Consider the following 20,691-nt stretch of genomic DNA (forward strand, 5'->3'; position numbering starts at 1 on the left):
GCAGCGAGAGCTGGAAAAATGTGCAACGTCAACGCGCTTGGAGTCTACGTGTGGGAGACGATCGTTTTCTTCAGGTAAGGCTCGACTTTACGGGAGGAGTGTGTGCGCACCGCGCGCCGCTGGGCTGGGCTGCTGTGCCGACCCCGAGCTCAGGGCATAGCCCCTAGACACAGCCTTAGGACAGCGGCGTTCCGCTTTCTCGAGCTGCCTTTTCGCCTCCTCTCGGTTCCCCGAGACTGGCTACCGCACAGCCCCAGGCTTAGGACTTTCCGCGGCTTTGGGAGTTACTCCGTTTAATTAGCACCGCAATCTCGCTAACCGCAGTGCTGAAAACACCGACCCCGGCTGGTTGCAAAGTGACAACTAGTGGCGGCTGGGAATGCTGCACTTGAATTTGCCCGGGTAAATATTCCCACCTCGCCCTCTCCCCATCCTCAGATTGCAGGTTAAGGTGAGTTCCGTGGGATGCTCCCACTGCTTAGCTATGTTGAGAAATCATGAGTCTCCTTTTCAAGGAGGGCTCACCCTAGCTCCTAAGCTTCCTGTGTCTAAAGTCACTGAAAGCAAAGAAATAATCACCTTCATTCCCAACTTCTTTCTTGCATATTGTTTTCAACATCCTTCCCTTGCAGAATGTAAATGAAAGCCAGAGGGGATGTGCTGTTATATCTGTTATTAACTAGCTGTATTTTGACTTTGCTTTATATGTGTTCAGTTTCTAATTAAGGCTAAGATAAGAGATGGAACAATTTTAGTCTTAAAGAATTGTTTCTGGTCCATCTCTCTTTGCAGTGTTTTTATTAAATGGACAGACAAAAATTTTGGAAGGTAGAAACTCTGCTGTGTTTGCATGAATAATGCAGCCTGCTGTAGCAAGTGATAAATGCCAGATACATACAATTGAGAGGAACAAAAAACCACACACACGCACACACACACACAAAATATCCCCACAACCTTCTTTCATGACCCAAACTCGCTCATCAGTCTTATACTCCATTTCAGTTGCATGGCTCTTACTTCTGCATTTCTATATTCTAACAAAGTCTCATCCTGTAGTTTAGCATCAAAGAACAGGCATTATTTACATATACATCACTGGTGTAATCCTTTTTTTATGAGCCACAGTAGCAGACCTGCTGATACTGGCCAGACTTTTCTAGCTAGCAGTCTCTTTCCTTTTGAACACTAAAGTCTTTCCAGGTGTAAAAATTGGCACATCCCCACTTTTTCTGTAATTCCCCAGAAAATCAAAGACAGCAAGATTGTAATGTGAACTCAAAGCATTTAATGTTTATCTGTTAGGTAAAACAAGAAAGTAATTCTAGAAACAACTAAAATCACCAATGTCTGAAAAGCAACGCACAACACCCAATACTTCAGAGCCATCCTTTCTCCTCGTATTCAGTCGCAAGTGTAAAGCAGCACTGCACAATATAGTGGGATGGACTAAAAGGAAGCCTATGTATGTGCAATAAACTCTTTAGTTAAACAATGTTGAAGCATAGAGATAAAATACAAGATTAAAGAATACATAAATGCTCTGGAATGCTGTCCATAAATAAGCTAGAAGGCAAAAGGAAAATAATTTTTAAAAAAAAAAAAAAAAAGCATTTCCAGGCTTGAGTTTCCTATGGCCCTGGCAGTAAAGCATCTGTCCAGCTCTCCTCTGAACTGCCTGAACAAGTGAAATTGGTACATACTTGTCTTGCTGTTCTTGTTCTATGATGCACACTTACACATCACACAACACATGTGAGCACTTACAGATTCTCAGCACATCAATTAAAGTCTTGGGCATTCAAAACCTTGGTAAACCAGTCCCTTCAGGTTCTAATGTAAATGTTTATGCTGTTATAAATTATATACATATGCATGTACATATGTATTTGCTATATATAATTATGTCATATTGCATAGAAAAATTATTTCTGGAAGTCTAGTTTTCCTGAAATTAACATTTAAGAAAATTTGGAAGTGCTTTCATTCAATTAGAGGGAGATATTGAAACCAAATTGTTTGATATACTGCAATCATTTTCCAAACAAGAAAAAAAAATAAAAATAAAAATCAGTAATTCCTGCTCAGAACTGACTCTAAGCAATGTTTTTCTTTTTTCTCCCACTTTGTGTTATGTGTTCAATTTATTACAGGCCAAAAATCTACCAGCCTTTCTGGGCCAGGAATAGCTTTGCTATTTCAGTTTCAGTAAGAAAAGTTATTCATTAACAGTCATTCATAAATTTAGTGTGCCAATTAGTCCAGCACTCAGCCATACATAATGTTTAAAAAAACCCACAAGCTGATAATCCAATAATCCATAATAGAAGTATGCATTGCTTTAAATCACAGGGTGTACCACACTTTATTGTCAGCCTGTCAAAAATATACTGGAAGGAGAATCCATTCTGTGTTAGCACATATACCACAAAAATAAAGAAATAACCAAAGTTGCAAAGGAAAATTAGATGCAGCCCACATAGGAAATAAGACTAGATCTGTTGCTTAACAAAAATGTCCTTCGTCAGCCTAAAAAAAAAGGAAAGAGTAACAGCTGGTGTGTGAATGCAAACATTACGGTATTGCCAATATGATATTTGTTTCTGTTACAGTTGGGGTGTTTTAGAAGGAATTTGCGATAAGCGGCTTATTCTAACATGCCTTTCTTTATGGAAGAGCATTTCCCATTTTGCTACCTCCCTTCTCGGACTGCAGTCGCTTAGCTGTGACTAAGACGTTTACTGAGAACCTGGGTAGAGGCAGGGATGGAAACTGGGTTGGGGTGGAAAATAAAGAGGGTCTTCTGTCAGACAGGCTGTTTGACCAGCCTTGCCTTACACATATCTCTAAGGCAAAAAGCTATTTCTTGAAAATAAAAATAGATTGGACAGTATTTACACAGGGGCTTCCAGATGTCCCTGCTTAGATCTGTGCAAACATATACAAACATTCTCCCAAAGTCTTAGCTACAAACACTGCACATTCATACCCTGGTTCAGTTGTGAATTCCTTCATGCAGAACAAAAAGCTACCCCTACCCTGTGATCTTGCCCAGACTTTCTGTTGTACCATTGCATTTTAATAGCTAGTGGTCCAGAAACACCACTGCATAAGCCTGGGGGGGGTAGGAATGCACCTTGTACAATTTAGGAGATAAAAGATAGCCTAGAACTGGCATCTTACCCAACTGGGCACTGTCCTGTGAGGCTTTGAAATTGTTTGGGCCTGATTCTTGTCCTAATTGCACTTCTGTATATCAGGAATCAGCAGCATGACCTTCACTGAATCAAGATCAGAGTTGGCCCCTTCTGAACAGCAATCTGTCAGCTAGCAGGAGTGATTCAAGGCTACTGCTCCAAGTGATTCACAAGCTAAAAGTTGCTGCCAGCCTCAGACCCAATTGGATTGCTCTAACTGGCATTTTTGTATTCCCTCCTGTCAGTTACAGAGCTCTTTGAGTCCAGTTTTTAAAACAATAAGATGCCACCACTGTGAATATGATACCTTTTAACTTTGTTATTTGTCTTTGAAAGAAAGACACTTTTATCTAAAGCAGACCTGACAAGTAAAAGTAGATGATTGGAGAGCTGCGGATTTCAGCCCCTTGAAAACACAGCAAAAGAAAAAGCAGGGGAAGGAGAAGGAGAGTAACGTGCACGTTCTCTCCAAACCTTCTGCTATAGCTCTGCAGTGCTAGATAGCATTACAGAGGTACCAGCGAATGAAGCAGTAACCAGAGATTTACAGAGCCGTAAGCTAAGCAACATGGCAGGTATTCTTAGTAGTTAAAGAGTATTTTCCTCACGCTAACCAAAAGCTACTAGAAGTTGTGCCTTATGACCTGTTGTGTATCTGCTGAGTCTGCCAGCTCCTCCACAAAATAAAAATGATTTAGAAAAGGCTTGGACCAGATGGCTCCAAGGACACTCTTTAGCTTCTTTGGTCTGCAACCTGTAATAGCCCCATTAGAGACCCTGCTAAAAGGGTTACGTATTCAAGGTTTGAAAATGTGATGAGGTAGACAGTTCTACCTAGAAAACCTTATAAATCTTTCCACAACAAAAGATTAATTTGGTGTCATCCCAGCAGAAGTACAAAATGTTTGGGACCCTGCCTTCTTCAGGGACTTTATACACACTTCCATCCAGCCATAAAAATTCACTTGCATTTTAGGCAATTAAGACAAATAAACATAAAATACACAAAAACATTTTCTAGTGCAGCTTAATCTTAACCTTCCTTTCTTAACAGATGCCTTAAATGACTCCAGACCTGCTCTTTGGGTATATCAGAACAAAAGAAAGGTTCCACACATGTCTGGGCAAAAAATATTTCCCCCCTTATGTTGGGTGCAAGGAGCAGAAAAACGAGAGATAGTCACCTTGCTTAACAAAAACATTAAAATGCTCTGTTTCTCACATGCGCTAATAAAATATCTTTTGTCTCTGAGGCACTGGTGCTGTGCAGATTTTAGGTAATACAGACTGGCTGCCCACCTTGACTCCCACTGAACATTGCCCTATACTGCAGCAAGTCCTACTGAATGTCTATTTGCTGTCCAAATACCTGAAGGGAACTGCTTCTGGAAAGAGATCAATAAGCAGAGGGAATGGTAGGATCATGCCTTCACTTGTAAGAGCACTGCATCATATGAACTGTCTACAGAGATTTCCTTCAAGAACAAGAATTTAGGCATGGGAATTTGGTCCCCCCTTATTCCTCTTCTCCCACAAAAGAGGTGTTGGAGACCCTTATGTATGAAGCAAGTCAGCAGCAAAGGGTCCTCTGACTCTTTTTTAAGTGCCTCAGATTTAATAACACAGACTAAGGTCTAAGAAATTTATTCTGCTACTGACCAAGTGATTCAAGTCAAAAAGAAAATCACTTGTAAGCAACAGCACACTGCAGTTCTCCTGTTCTTGGGCAAACACTTTCCTTGTTGGCTTATTAAATTCATCACACCAAATCCTCATGAGCTGACCTGGATAGAAAAGGATCCCAGCATCTGTATTAAGATGTTAATCAATGTCCAAATTTAAATTACTTTATTATCCCAGAACCGACCAGTGATCATTCATCTGTGATAGAAAACCAGTAGAGAAGTCTGTTCTCATTTCATCCTAGCATGCAGGTTAAAAGGGCTCTCCAAATTTCAGTATTGAGAACAAGATGTCAGACCACCTAATGAGTATAATTGCTATTTAGGTACTGATGAAAGACAAGGGGTTTAAAAATTCAATCATGCTTTAAAATCATAACATCCAAATCAAACGCACATTTAAATATGCCAAATCATCTAAATATATTCATTGAGTTTCACTTGTTTGTTTTCTATAACCTGGAACTTTTCCATGAATCCCAAAGTGACTATGATTAAGACAACACATAGGCTGATACTGCATTTTGACTTCTGTCTTATTTGCCTGTATCAGCTCTCACTGTTGTGGCACACTGAATCAGGGTTTCTCTATTTCCAGCAAATTACCCTTTCTCTGTCATTACCTTGCATACTTTCTATTGACCTTTATCTATCAGCAGGAGCACAACGGTTTCTCTTCTTATGAAGTACAGTTACCCTTGTGCACCTCGCACCTTTCAAGAAAAATGGTTCATCGTATTCTTTCACATGCTAAAAATGCCATTCCAGCCTACCCTCCCCACCATGGTTTGATTCAATTTTTTGATTGACAAAAAAGTCATTCCAAGCACTTTTGATAATTTCAGTTTGGAAAAAAAAAAATCACCTTGGGATAAATGAAGCAAAAAGGAAGGAGCTCAAGAAGGAGGAATTCCTCCTGCTGCTCCAGTGCAAGGTGCTGGAAGGATCATTAGCAGCCACGAGCAGACAACTCAACACCAGGCTGGGTAGGTCTACCCTACTTGCACAGCCCAGAAAAGAGCAACTTTTGCATTGACTCAGCATAGTAAAATATTGCTAATTCAGCAGGTCAGTTCCCCTAGGGGGGGGGGGGGAGGGAAATCATCCCTTCTTTGTTTCTCTCACCCTTCCCCCAAAGTACACAAATGATTTACATTTGTGTTTACAAAGCCAGACAACAGAATCCATTTCCCTCGAGGGGAGGTGGTTTGCATTGGTATTTTGGTATTTCTTAGTCAAGATGACAGGTTGGTGCAAAATGATGTAGTCCGCTTAACCTCTTGGGGAACTGCTGATATGCTCCAGCTGGTCTGGTCCTGGAGGTCTGCGTGCTTTGATCACACTGGTGCTATAGATCAGGTACACACCTCCAAGCTGCTCCTAAATCTCTCCTGATACTTCAAGAGACTGATGCACAGAAAATGAAAAAAAAATACCCAGAAATATAGCTTTTGTCCCCTCGTTAAGGCCAAAGCTCAGAGAGGGCTTGCCGAGAACAAAAATAGATGGAGACAGATGCACCCATCATTTACACTCGCTGAGCGCTCCCCATTATGCAGACAATTATTTCATCCATATAATGCACCATGGTAAGCTGCTGATTTGGGGACTGCACCACATCTGGCTGGTACACAGACACAGTTGGCATCCTGTAAATACATCCCTGCTGGATCTAAGTGCCAGCTGGGAAAAGCAGGAGAAATCTTAGTTTACCAAACCCCAAGAAATTTGGATTTTGAGAGGAAGGGGGAAACAAAAGAACACACTTTTGCACCTGCTTTGCTTTTGATTTCTCTCTCTTCATCCTCCCACTGGTGCTCACAGCCCGTTAGGAAAATACAAAAAAAAAAAAAAAAAAAAAAAAAAAAGAGAGAGAGAGACACAAAAAGAGACAAAAAACCCAAATGCCTTAGCAGAGAGCCAGGGAACTCTCCTGTTTTTATTAGTGCCTCATTGCGGGGTTGGTGAAGAGGGGAAAAAACTACCAAAAGGTTGCCAAGACAAGGAATGTCGCATGCACGGAACAGCAGGGCTTGCAGTGCAATCAATCATCGCACCCGCTGCCTTCAGACGGAAGCTGCCAGCAGCAGCTCCCCCCATGCACCTGCCCCGCCAGCGACGCCTGCCCCTACGACCACTGCCCAGAATGCAGATCCTGCCTGCCAGCCCCAGCAGGGCTGGAGCAAACACACAAATCAATAAACAGCAACAAAACTGGGATCAGCAATGGATCGGACCGCTATCGCAGGTGTCTGGGTCAGCAGCAAAACACAGCTGAGCCAGGAATCATGCAGAAAACCCAACAAAATTCATCACTTCTCACCTTTACCCGATTTCCTTTGAATTTTTTTTTCTTCTTTTATTTTGGATGATGCAAGTAAAAAGATGCTTTGTACAAACCCCCAAGCACAGACCCCTCCTCCCCTCTCTTATGGAGGGGGTATAAAACCTGAAAGCACGAGGTTCAGCTGTTAGCAGCACCCTTTAAAAAAAATCCTTAGCTCCAAAAGTCCATGTTGGTGCCAAGAGCCCCTGCACAAGATAGGCCGAGCCCCCCATTACAGCAGGATCTGTGCACCGCATGTATTGCTGCAGTTGGGAGTAAGGGAGATGCTCAGAATTCCTGGCTGAGGCAGCCTTTTCTTATCTTGTAAGAACTGCAAAGACAGGCTGGGGGCAAAAGAGTGACTTTTTGTGGGGTATCTTTACAGTCTTGTCTCGTTGTTCATTCCCAGTGCTTCTACCCTCTGGAAGCACTGCTGAGCAGGGCAATAGTTCCTAGGATATACAGACACACACACAGATCTTTTTCCTGCACCAGAGCTCCCCAAGTTCCTATTTACAAACCAAAATGTGTGCATCCCACCTCTCCTGCCACCCCCATGCGCCTGAGAATGGCAAGCATCCTCCAGCTTCCAGCCCCATCCATCACACCCTGACACAGAGCTACGGGCTTAGAAATCACCTCCCAGCAGCGTGGCTGACAAAGTACAAGCCTCATCAAACACAACCTGCTCTCCTGCACCAATGCGGGCCTTGCAGCACTGCCAGGGCTGAAAAAAAAGGGGGTTTTTTGTCAGGGAGCTGAAGAGACCGAAGTCAGAGGGCAGACAGAGTGGGGAGGAGAAGAGCCCTTCTGGGCAGGGGACCCAGAGCTTAGCCATTCATTCCAGAAGTTACATTTCATTGTGGTTCATGAATAAACTGATAAATTACACCAGGAATCGCAGACAGCACAGAGGGAACATTCAGCTCCAGCAGAGTATTTGCATTGCAATGACAACAACTAATTTTATCAGAAAATATCAAAATGAGCTCCCTTATCAGGCAACTCATTTTACATGGTACAAAATACACACATCGGAGAGCCCCAGTTTTACTATGGGATCCACAATTTTGTTGTTAGCTTATGCATGTTAGCTCAGGAGGCCTTTTCAAAGGATTTGTAGAAAAAAGTTTCAGAAGATAAAACCCACCACCACTTAGCACTGCATGTTATATCCCTATAAAGAGAATTCTATTCATACCACCTCTGATTTATCAAAAAAGAAGAAAGCAGTTACAATATTCTTATCCAATCATAACAAGCAGCAGAGAGCCTTAAACTAAAACTAATTTTTAAAAAGCTGCTGTAGCAAGCTATTTGAACTGATGAAAACGCGACTGATAGTGCAACTGCAGAGCTATAGATAGAAGAGCATCCGCGATTTCTCGTAATTCTCTGACACTTGTCTGGTCTGTGATCTAAAACCTTCTGACGTCAATTGAGGTTCCCACCAAAGCTCTCCATCCAAACACTAAATCAAGAGCACATCAGTGAAGAGAATATTGTTACCTAGAATATGAAGTCTCGTCTTGTAAAGACATTTTCCCCCGCTATTTACTGCATTCAGGAAGGTTGTTTATGCACAGCTTTAAATATCTCACTAGCCCCCCTGACTTTAAAGGGAATATTCAGTGTGTGTGAAGCTAGACACATGCTTTTGTCTTTGCAGGGGCTTTTTTTTCCTTTGTTTTTTTCCATGAAAAATGCAATTATAACTTTTTTCTTTTAAACCCTTCAATATATGCACATGTAAGAGTCAATGCTGGAGTTGTTTCACAAGTGATTAAAACCTGAGCATTGACTTGTGCTTCTCCATTGCTCGAGTTAGGTTTTCAAACCTGTCTCAGTGGCTTAGGATCATACATTTCCAGAAAGTCACTACACATGCTCCAAGAGCTGTAGACCCTTCTGGAAGAGATATTAATTGAGAACATCACTAGAGAAAATGCCTGTGGCTTCAAAACTGAATTTAACACACACATTTTTATAATATGTGATAAGCAAGAGTGACCACAAAACACATGGGAGTTTGAACAACAGTCCTTGGGAGAGCAGGGATCTTGCATGCAGCTGAGCACTATTCCCATGCAATTTGTTGGTCTCCCTGTGCTCTTCCCATCTCAACTATAGGCAACGTGCAGATTTCTACCACCCCCCCAGCTGATTGTCCAGCCATTTATTATTTTTTTATTGCTCTGTCCAGGCAGCATCAGCAATTCTTCCAAGTGCTGGTGCCTTTCCATAGAGTTAATCAGTGTAATTGGGATGTTTTATAGTTCTAGACAAGTTGTTTTGCCATATGGGGTAGGAGCCATGGGCTGCAGGAACGTGGCAGTGGAACACAGAGACATCAGAATGCTGCAGTCTGAAGAGATTTTTCTCACTCCAGTAAAGTTGTTGCAGCTTTCCCTGGATGGGAACGATCACAGAGGGTTAATTCCCTGAGGCCCATGGAAAAGTGCCTCCCAGCTCCTCTCCTCCTATACAGCCACAGGGACCAGTGGCAACTGTGTTGTGCAGGATCATTAAGAACGTTTTGGGATCCTTTGGGTTAAAACTTTAACTGATTACATCCTGCGACTACTGCAATGCAGTTACTCCTGGTGCAAAAGCTAGAATTGGTTTAAATAGCTCACAGCAACAGAGTACAGCCATCCAGGACAGAGACAGCAACATTCTACAAGCTTACTTTTTTCTTTCCCGTCCCCCTCCTCCTGCCACGAATAGGGATAAATAATAGCTTATTGCCCATTTCTTTCTCAGAGTGAAATCTCCTTCTCACAGGCTCTCGAATTCCATATTCCACTAGTCTTGCTGTACACAATTATTTTCCTAGCCTGTCCCGATACCCAGGTCTGCTCCATGCTTCTGTTGCATAAGTGCTCAACTGAATTAAGAAAATAACCAAGTTCAAATTTCCTCTGCACCTCCGAGAATTGGCTTTGCAATTCACCGCTGTAGCACACCTCACATCCATACTGCATGGACTGTAATCGCCAGCAGCTGAGCATGCCCAGGGAAGTGGTTGAGTCCCCATCCCTGGAGGTATTTAAAAGATGGGTAGACATAGGGACATGGTTTAGTGGTGGGATGGCAGGGTTAAGAGTTGGACTTGATAATCTTAAAGGTCTTTTCCAACCTAAATGATTCTATGATCACATGGATTGCAATCAGCACATATATAACACTCAGAGCTCCTTCTACTCTGCACCATGCTGGGCCAAAAATATAGCATTGGGGCTCTCTTCTCCTCACACAATTCCACTCTTCTTTTATCCTGTCCACCTCAACTGCTGTAGGCCAGGAATTCAGACATGACAGGGAAAAACATGCAGACAATGAGTTTCATCCTTTTTAATTGAATTGCATATCAATATTGATTGTGCTATTCATTTTGATAGTAAATCTAATCATAAAAAAAGAGTCTGCTCACACTCTCTGCCAAGCCTTCCCAGGCCAGCATCTGGCAGCATTTCCCTCAAGATAACATGTTGACATGCAGTCAGAAATAACAGTCTGGCTACAGAGTTTAGGGCTGCCCCTTTTCCTTTTCACCAGGAAAATCTCTCATCTGTCCTTCCTTCCTCCCTCTGGCTGCTGAGGACAAGGTGGAGATGGGCAGCCCCAGCATCAGCAGAGGCTGGGTACAGGCTAGGCTCTGCTGAGCTCCCGTCTCTGCTCAGGGCCCTCTGCACCCAAGGGGCCCAGTCCCTGGACCAGGGAGATGGTTCAGGAAACCCAGGCAGAGCAAGGGAAGAGCTACCACACCAGTTAATCAGAGACAACACGATGCACTTCTGCACCCTGTGTAACTGCACCTCTCAGAGCCTGCTGGAGTCAGTAAAACTGAGCTCCCGTGTCCCCAGGACCGCACGCTGCTCTAGAAAGGCCTGGCTTTGAAGGTAATGGGGGAAACAGTTATACTGGTCACCTCAGCCTCTCCTCTTGGATACCTACCTACAAAAAATATCACATTTGAAAGACAAATGTGTGAACCAGCCCACCTGAACACTACCCCCAACACATCCTTGCCAAGCTTTCTGGCTTGTGTTATGTTTCAAAAATAAAAAAAAAAAACAAACCCCACACTTCAGATACCTTTGCTGAGCAGCACTGAACCAGGGTAAGAGATCAGGTATCTTCTATTTCCCAAATGTGCAGAGAGCCCAACCAGAAGAATAAACCCAGTGCTGTTCTCTGGAGCCACTGGTGTTGCACCAGTTTACTTTCACAAGGACCTGAGCCTTCCACACTTGGCAGAGACATATTTCCTCTGCAAATACTTGTTTTGCAACAGTTTGTGCTTCTTCTGTCAGACATTATTTTTTACCCTCAGAATTAATGATTAACAATTAAATTATTTGACAGAGGAATAAAGGCCCAGTGCTAATTAAATTCATTCACCTCTCCTCTTCACAAAGAAAAAAAAAATTGATATTTCTCAGTATCAGCATTCAACCAGAACAGGGTAGTTTGTGATGTTGGACTTAATTAGATGGACAACCATGGGCACAGCCAAAAAAAAGCATGAAAAGACTGTACAAGGGCCATACAAAATGGGGGAAAAAAGAAGCAGAGAAAGGGGAAGGAGAAGAAAGAAACAGGCAACAGGGGAGCTAGGAACCAAGCAAACTAACATGTCCAGATTGCAAAAGAGCCACTTGCTAAGCCAAATAACTTTTTATAAACGTATATCATCTGTTTAGCTGAAGCAAAATAAAGCAGACACAGTAAACAGTGACTGTATAGGCTGGGAGAAACCAGCAATAGGTGTCCTGGAAAGCTTGACTGCACCATTTTAAGGAATGCAATTCTTGGGTATCCTGAGCAGCTGGGCTGTTCATCTCCACCAGCTTTCACCTGGGCTGGACCTCCTAGGGGCTTGGTGGTACCTGCTTGCATGCCAGTGTTAATATCACAAAAGATTATGCTAGTTCATCAATGCTTTGAAACGCTCAATGCTTTGAAACGCTCCTTTCCCCTGTTGTTGCTGTGATGATTGCCTGGTGGCACTTTCTCAGCCAGACCCACCAGGGATTCCACCAGCATAAATAAGATAAACCACTGTCTGGCTGCTATTTAACATGCACCAAGGCACTCTCAGCTCAGACAGCACTCTTATACCAGTGCAAACTACACCATCGGTGGTTTTGTTACATGTTTTGCCTCTTTTTGCAAATTTTCTCTCTGAAGAACACAACCCCCCACTCTAAATTTCCAATTCTCTTCTGTCATCAATAATTTTCACATGACTTAGCAATTTCCCTCTCCTTGTCTCTGCTGGGCTAGAACATGAACAGTCCTAAGGGACTTTTGAGGGTGCTTCTGCAAGAACTAATGGATGGACAAAATCCCAGAAATCTCCCAGGGCAGCACACAGTGCTGGCCAAGACAGACCTGGAAAAGAGCAGAAGCTGACCGCTTTTTTGGGTGCCGTCTGAGCTAAACTGCCATAGCAAAGCCCAAACGTCACTACCAGAATGAACATTTCAGGGTTGCACTACATGTAATCCATCCCTCCAAAGCATGGTGGGGTGGGCCAGCCTTTTTGTAGCTCCCAGTGCTGTTTTCTACTATTACTTTCTGAGCTGGATGGTAGACACATCTGTGGGCAACCCATAGAGCCTGCTGCTGCAAAGGCTTTGCTGTGTCCTCATCCCCATGCTTTCTTGCTTTTTCTTCTTAAATGGGGGAGGAGAGGGGAGGGGAGTTGTTCCCAGCTAGTTTCAGAAGAACATTTACTGACCAAATAGAAATGGGAAGAAACTCAGAATTCAGCATTCCTAGGTCACCTGGCTAACAACACAGAGCAGCCAAACAGAGCTCCTAACACACACACCAGGAGGAACAGATTCAGCACAGCCCCAAAGGCGCTCACAGAAACTGCTCATAGGGATGGGCATGACACTGCAAAAAGCAGTGGGGCTGTGAGAGGGTGGTCCTCTCCCAGATGCCTGTAGGAAGCATTTGTCTTGGATGTAGCCTTCCGTGTAGGAACTGAGCCCATGAAAGTCACCCAGGAAATACCAGCAGACTCACTCACTGGAAGTGAAGTGAACATACTCAGCATGGGCTTTCACACTGAATTTATAGGAAAGCTGAACACTGATTTCTGAGCTTTTTCACCTCACTTTTTAAAATGGATGCCAGGGGAAGTGCAGTTTTTAATTATCTTTTTGCACTTAAAGCTTATTAGATTGTATTGCCTCCTCCTCACCCCCCCTTTCCACTTCCATATACTTCCTCCAGTCTACAGTTAATGAGAAGAAATCAGTGTATTGCACTATCTGGCATCTTACTGCTGAAGTGGCAGGAGACTTCGGTTACCAAGTCATTTGCTGCTTAATTGCAATCTTTTCTCTAGACTCATTGCCATGCAGACACTCTATTGGAATGCAGTAGTCAAGCCCAGTATTGATTGTCCTCCCACTCCCAGCTTTCTTCCTCTGAGTTTGCATATCAATTGCACCCTGTTGTTTTCCTTCTAAAAAAGAAAATTAAAAACCCCATCACCCATTCCACAACCCTATTCACCCCTGAAACACACTGGCGTAGTTTGTTAGAGCAGACATGGGGACAAGACAAGAAATGGCAGGTGGTTATAGTAAAAGCTAGATCCACACCTTGTCAGATCATCTCCAAGTATAAGTGTGCATCCGCCAGTTCAGATAAGGTCCTGTCTGGGAGTGGATCGTGAAGATGTAAAGGGTAAATTAAATCCTAGCTTTAGACTCTCACTGGAAATTATCTGGAATTTATCTCCTCTCTTTATTGCAGAAATTAAACCATTTTTAACAGTTAAAAATCTAGCAATCAGAGAACTCTAACACAGTTGCAGCTTGCAGAAGAAGCCAGACTGCAGTTGTGAGTTGGCAGGATTGAAAACAAATGCTTGGCAAGCCGTCACCTGCTAACACTCGAAAAGAAAGTCAGTGCAATGCAGGTTACCACAAACTCCTGACTTTGAAATTATGGCACCTAAGCCCTTTTGAATCCCATCCATTTTTAAAGTCCCCAGGGAACTCTGTGGTTCAAAATGCTCTTGTCAAGGCCTTCTCTAAACAGCAGTTGTGTCTTTGGAGTCTCAGCTCAAGCTTGCATTGTATGAACAGGTCTTTGAGGGCAGGGCTACATTAATGCTATGCATAGTAATTGTTCCTAAATTCTTCCTGATAGATCTTGTGTCAGTACTTAGCACGACTTCTGAAAGACAGCAGGTTTAATTACCGCAGACACTCTTGAGACAAGAAATGCAAAAATTCCCAAGGTGAGGTCCTCATGCTGTAGAGGACTCCATGGCATCATTTGTGAGGACATATGTAGCTAAATTTCTCATGCCTGTTGTAAACATGCTTGGGCCTCTCGGCTGCTCTGCCATAGTGGTTTCCCACAGTTCCCACACAGCCCCTGTACTTTAAAAAAATTCAGGAGTTTTGCAAAGGGTGAAGCTATGAACCCTTCCTCCTGAGCAGCTTGCTCTGGCTTATTATACATTATTATATATATGCATTTGCATTGCAATACTGCCTGTAGGCTTCAACCTGCACCAGGCGCTTTTTTCTGCACTAATCTAGGCAATTTTGCACCACGCTTTCAGCCTGGGAACAGATCTGTGTTCAAGTAGAAGCCATATAACTATAGGGAAGGAATGGAACAGTGTCTATTCCTGCCTTGGAAATCAAACCTTCCTGCAAAGTTGGGAACGAGCTCCTAGTACCAGGGGTCACTTGTTCCTGCGCAGATGGGAACAACAGAGACTTCCTAAGCCCAAATCATCACCCTGCAGATCCCGAGAACTCCCATGGATTCAGAAAGAACATTGCCAGCCTTAGATTTTCATCTTCTACAGATAAATTGGTGATTTCACTCTTTCTGCCCCAGAGGCCATACAAGTCCCAAAAAGATTCAATTTCCTTTCATTCTCACCCAAGTATCATTTTGGGATCACACTCCAGACACCTCCCGGTCCAGAGACCATGTTGCTGTATTGAACTCAGACCCCTGCATTGCAGGTACCAGTAGCAAATGCTGGACTGACCAGCAAGCGGGAAGCAAAAATCCGTCTATCCCCTACGGACCCAAAGGCTCTGCAGGAGCTATGCAGTCACATGACACTCATTTAAGCCTCAAATTCCAGATTGCTCTGATCCTACCTGCCTTATGGAAAATTAGACTGTTGGAGCACCAAATATGCTCCTTGCTATTTGCCATGTAATTAAGCAGTAATTGCTGCCCAAGGCTAATCTCAGAGTGTATTTTTCCTGTGGAGCTCAGTGCCAGAGTTCACATTTGTAATTTAGTGGCATGCCAAGGAGCTATACCTAAACTCACAGAAGGATTTTCTCCACTCACCATCTCTCTTCTACTTTGGTGGCAGCTGGGATTCTGTATTCAGAGATGTTTGGGCTAGGCAAACAAATTAGCAGAGACCAGCCTCAGGAGATGCTGACTGCTGGGTTTCTGGACCCCAAACACTCCCCGCTATGGGATGTACACTAAAACCTCCTCTTTCTTTCTACTCACACAGCCTGGCAGCCTCCAAAGAAGCTGAAGCAGCAGCACGATCTGCTCCCAAACCTATGTCTCCTTCCGACTTCTTGGATAAATTGATGGGGCGAACTTCAGGATACGATGCCAGGATCAGGCCAAATTTTAAAGGTATGCAAAAACCCCTGCTTTTATGACTTTGTTTCATTTTGGGACTGAAACCCACATGCAGTCTTCATGAGTGCCTCCCTAACTACATGGAATCTTTATATAAAATCTTTATATAAAATGTGTATGATAACAATAGATTTGGTAGATGTCTGGAAAACATCCAATTTCCTCTTAGAATGGAAACAACCTTGTAATACCTATACATGCAGGAAGCACTTCAATATCAACACACTGAGGGATCAGGGATCCTGCCAAACCAAGCAGTGACCAGCAGGGAGCCGAACAGCTTAAAGATTAGGAGAAAAACCTTCAAGTTCCCTTTCCCCCCAAGTCACTGCCCACAACACCTTCTAATAGGAAGCAAAGCTCCCCCTTATGCCCGCTAGAGCCAAGAGGATTCTCCCCCACCAGCCCGAGGGATTCAGGAAGATGCCAGAGGCAGCTCTGACCCATCGCTGCCCCCCATTACTAGAGGGCTCTTAAGCTGGTGCCCAACACCACCCCATCACAACCACCGCATTTCTCACCCAATTTCCCCAGTTCACCCTGTCCTCAGTGGCAACCAAACAGCACTGAAGCAAGCCTTTGAAGAGCCAACAGAACATCTTTGCTCCCCAAAACAACTCTAACAAGGATGGGGGGTGGGGGATTTTTTGTCTCCTTTTTAACTCATGTTGCCAGAGCTATTTGCCCTCGAATCACACTCAGAGATAAAGCGGGACCTGCCCCCCCCCCCTCAGCCACTGTCTAGCCCTCTTCAATGCTCATTTCATTGCCTTCTTTTGTTTCCTACCACCAGTTCCTCCTCTCCCCAAGAGTCACTGGCAATGTTAACATAGGGCTCCCAGGACCCATTAATCACGGTGACAGCACCTGCCATCCAGCTTCAAGCAAAAAGCTCTGTTCTGGGCTTTTAAACCCAAAGGTAGGTGGGACTCTTATGTCCCAGTAATCAACCAGGCAACAGAAAACACTGCTGGCTTTATCCAAATCACAGAGAGTTAAAAAAAACACCCTGTAAACCTGCCTACCACTAAATTATGCACACACACAAAAGAAATTAAACTTTAATATTTAATGAAATGTATACATTATAAACCTGCTGAAGGCAGCTGTATTGCATTTTTATTTCAGATAATTTAATTTCAGTTTTATTTCAATGAACTACACCTTCCCCACAGGGCAGTTTTGCTGGCTTAGCCTCCCACACATAAATCAGACTCCAATTTATATGGGAGGCATAGGAGGTGTTTTACAGAGCTTGGGGTTGCAGCTCTCAAAGCATGTCATTTAAATTAACTGCAGTAACTCATAAGGGCATTTTAATGGCTTAGATCTAAATTAAAATAATACCAAAGATCCGTATCAGATTGATTTTTGGGGTGGGGAAGATTAACAAAAAGAAGATTGCAGCTTTTTCATAAATGTCACAAAGTCTGGACTTAGCTGGGGATTCACATTCTGAGAACAAGGAAGAAGCATCTGGGCTTGGTTTAAGTTGGAGGGTGAAGTCAGTAACTCAGGCAGGGACAGAGCTGAACCCAGTAGGTGTGGGACAACAGACCTCTCGCCCAGGCTGTACCCTCAACCCTGCTGCTGGGAAATTATAGTCCTTCACAGCTGCATCCCACTGCAGAGGTGGCACGTTTCAGTGGTAGGCAGGGAAGTTTCCAGAGCCTCACACAAGCTAAAAAAAAAAAAAAAAACCACAACAAAAAAAAACCAAAAACACACACAAAACGAAAACCCTGCAGAATGCTCATAGCTCCCCTTGGATGCAGCAGAAAGAGCATGGTGGCTCAACAAGAGCTGGGCTGCCCCAGGGAGACTCTTCTTCACATGCACTGGGCCAAGCTCATCCCACACTCAGCTTCATATCAGCACAGGGTCAGGAAGAGAAGGGCCAACATCTTCCATGCAAGTCAGAGTCATGAGCACATGCAGTCATCCAGGAGGTCAGCTCAGTATTTTTCTTACGCTGTGCCCTTTGGGAAGGGAAATCACATCCACATGGACCTTCCATATGGTTCATGAGATGGATCCAGAGCAGAAAACTATTACTCCTGAGCTCAACAGGAACACTACAGAAGAAATAAAACAAGTGTTAAAGCCTGATCAAATGCGTACTTTCAGCTGCTGGATAAACTTCACAAGCCTGTTCAATAAAAGGGGTTGGTGAAGGAGGTTGGGGGGGAAGACACCATTTTGTATCTAGTATTTTAGCCCATGCCTATGTTTAATAGTCTGGAGGAAGAGCTGCAGAGATTGAACAGTATGTGAGCTGCTGCTGCACTGGCAAAGGGCTGCCTGGGAGCTGGTTAGACCAAAGCCTACTCAGATTGCCTGGGACTCGTACCAAGAAAATCCCAGCCATAGAGAACATTGCTGTTACGTGGCTGCAATCCTACTCCTGCAGAGGACAGGCACAAAGTTTCAGAAGAGGACAAAGTAGGAGAGGGAAACCAAGAGAAGAGGAGCAAACCAAGCTCCAAATGTTACTTAGTAATCAGGAAATTTCATTAATCTCCACACAGGAGGAAGCTTGCACTGATTAGAGGCACAAGCCTCTTGTTAAAGCCATTCCCTCCCCCAGTATTTCATCTTGCAGCAGCTGCCAGACTGCAGATGTGGCCTTAAGGTGCAAGGCCAAGCCATCAGGAAGCATTTGAAATGCAGGCACCATTCTTATCTCCATAAAGGATGGGGGAATGACCTAAAAATCCACACTCACCAGTTCCACAGATCTTGTCTTCCCAGAAGCATCTGTTACAGGGATGAGATGAGATTAATTGCCCCCAGTGTTAAAAGGGGACCTTGGTTCCTGAGGCAGTATCCTCTGCTCTCTGCCTGGGCTCCCTTTCCCCACCACACACTGGGCAGGACCAGTAGCAGCTCCTTGAGGAACCCCCCAGAGCAGGGGACCTTTTTGCTTCTCCCATCCCCTTGTTAAGGCTTTATAGAAATATGTTGGCAAGCCACTGGTTTGTCAGGTACCAGATACGCCTCTGGTTCCAAAATGTTCTGCAGATTTTTGCATTGTGCTCAACTGCAGCTGTTGGCATCTCCCTCAGTCCAAACACAGCATTTCCACCTCAAGTTTCCCAGGCACTATTGTGGTCCGCTTCTAGTCATACTGATACCTTTGGGCACCAGTACCACATAAACAGACTGACACCACCACCACCACCTTTAACTGCAATCTTTTCATCCCTTAATCCTCACTCCCCTCCTTCGGTGGCCCCTTAACTTTTCCGATACAAGCAGGCTAAGCAAAGCTTCAGTCTGAAAGCAAATAAAGCCCAGGAGAGGCATGGACCAAAGTCTGGGAGTACCCTCTCCCCAAACACGATGGCCAGAGAATTTCTGCTGGCAGAGCCCTGGGGTCTCCTATCCAGCTGTGAGCCTTAGCAGACACCACCATTATCACACAGGGTACTTGCTCCTTTACCCAGCTGGATCCCTACAGCACGTTCTGCTGCACTGGCTCCATAGTGAGCATATGGTCCTAGTTTAGAAGCTTCTAGATGCTTTACAGAAGTATTTGAGAAGTATAGAGCTCTAAACAAGAGGACCTGTCAATAGCCTCAGCATCTTTTCTGGAATATGTTGCCATCGTGTTCAGGGGGAGCTTGGCACCCATACAGCAACGTCGAGATATCTAGAAAGCTGTCCTGTCTGGCTGTGATCTATTCCTTTGCATCAAAACAGCTCACAGAAGAGATATATAAACACTGTCCCAAAGAGGGTAACAGAGGCAAAGCAGGAGCATTGCCTGATGTCAAACCGACATCAGAACCAAGCCTAGATTAAGCCAGCCAATCCAGACCTTATTCCCACACTCACCCCTCCATCACCCCACTCCTGCAATAGGTTTTAATACTACAGAGTGGAAATACTTTGTCTTATGAGCACATGGTGAACTGCTCTTCCTATCTGTATTTATCATGCAGGCCCACCAGTGAATGTCAGCTGCAACATTTTCATCAACAGCTTTGGTTCGATTGCAGAAACGACTATGGTGAGTAAAAATCACAGCACAGCTGCTCTGCTACTGGCTCAGCTTCATTGCACTCCAGCAAATGCAGCATCACCCTCCTCTTTAGCGTGACCAGAGAAAAATATGGTTGTGTTCCCAAGTTTACCAAAGGTTTGAGTAAATTAATGGTCAACACGTGAGACTCCCACTGCATGTAGTTGAAGATCACACAGCCTCTATCTGCATCTCTGTGAAAACACTGTACGGGGAAAGTGTAAAGGTCAGAAAAGGAAACGCATGGTCTTTTCTGAAAATTTGCCTAAGGCTCCAAGCTCAGAGGCAGCTGCAGATACTCTGTGTTTAAATGCACATAAACCCAGAAGTTTGAATCAACACTTTAAGTGAAAGGAAATCAGCTGAACTCAAATTCAGTCTGCACCAGATTTCAGATTCCCAAATATTAAGAGAATCACGAGGTGATTTTTTTCCCCTCAGAGACATATTTCTGTTAGACAATGATTTTTAATAAAAAAAATCAAAACCTATATTTGCAAGTTAAGGCTCACTTCAGACAAAATTAGTGAGCATGGCTAAAGACTGTATCTAATTGGCAAGACCCTAGGAGCGGAGGATCACCAGAACAGGAGATAATTGCTCCATCTGAAAACTATTAAAGATTGGTTGTGACATAATCAGTGAACAGCAAAGGAAAACTCTGGAGGTGCAGTGCCTTACCTCTGTGCTAATTAAAGGTAATCCAGAAATACAGTGTTTAATTACTCTTTGGTAATTCTTTTTCTAGAAGGATGTTGAATGAAGAATGCAAGACTCCAGCTTCAGGTGTTTTGTGCA

At 43.8% G+C, this 20,691-nt stretch overlaps 1 protein-coding gene across 3 annotated transcripts in view; it reads left to right on the top strand.

Moving 5' to 3' along the window:
• Positions 1-18: 18 nt before the first annotated feature.
• Positions 19-20,691, top strand: part of GLRA1 (glycine receptor alpha 1) — a 39,540-nt gene continuing 18,867 nt past the window's right edge. For 2 of the 3 annotated variants that reach the window (XM_035890956.1, XM_035890964.1), the window contains exons 1-2: positions 15,770-15,863; positions 19,814-19,881. In XM_035890956.1, coding sequence (XP_035746849.1) covers positions 15,785-15,863; positions 19,814-19,881 — 147 coding nt within the window. In that variant the 5' untranslated portion in view covers positions 15,770-15,784. Of the gene's footprint in view, positions 75-15,732; positions 15,864-19,813; positions 19,882-20,691 lie in introns of those variants that run through there. The other variant, XM_009635335.2, reaches the window with a different exon arrangement.

The sequence above is a fragment of the Egretta garzetta genome, unplaced genomic scaffold (assembly GCF_000687185.1).
Source record: "Egretta garzetta isolate BGI_Z169 unplaced genomic scaffold, ASM68718v1 scaffold270, whole genome shotgun sequence".
NCBI classification, from domain to species: Eukaryota; Metazoa; Chordata; class Aves; order Pelecaniformes; family Ardeidae; genus Egretta; species Egretta garzetta.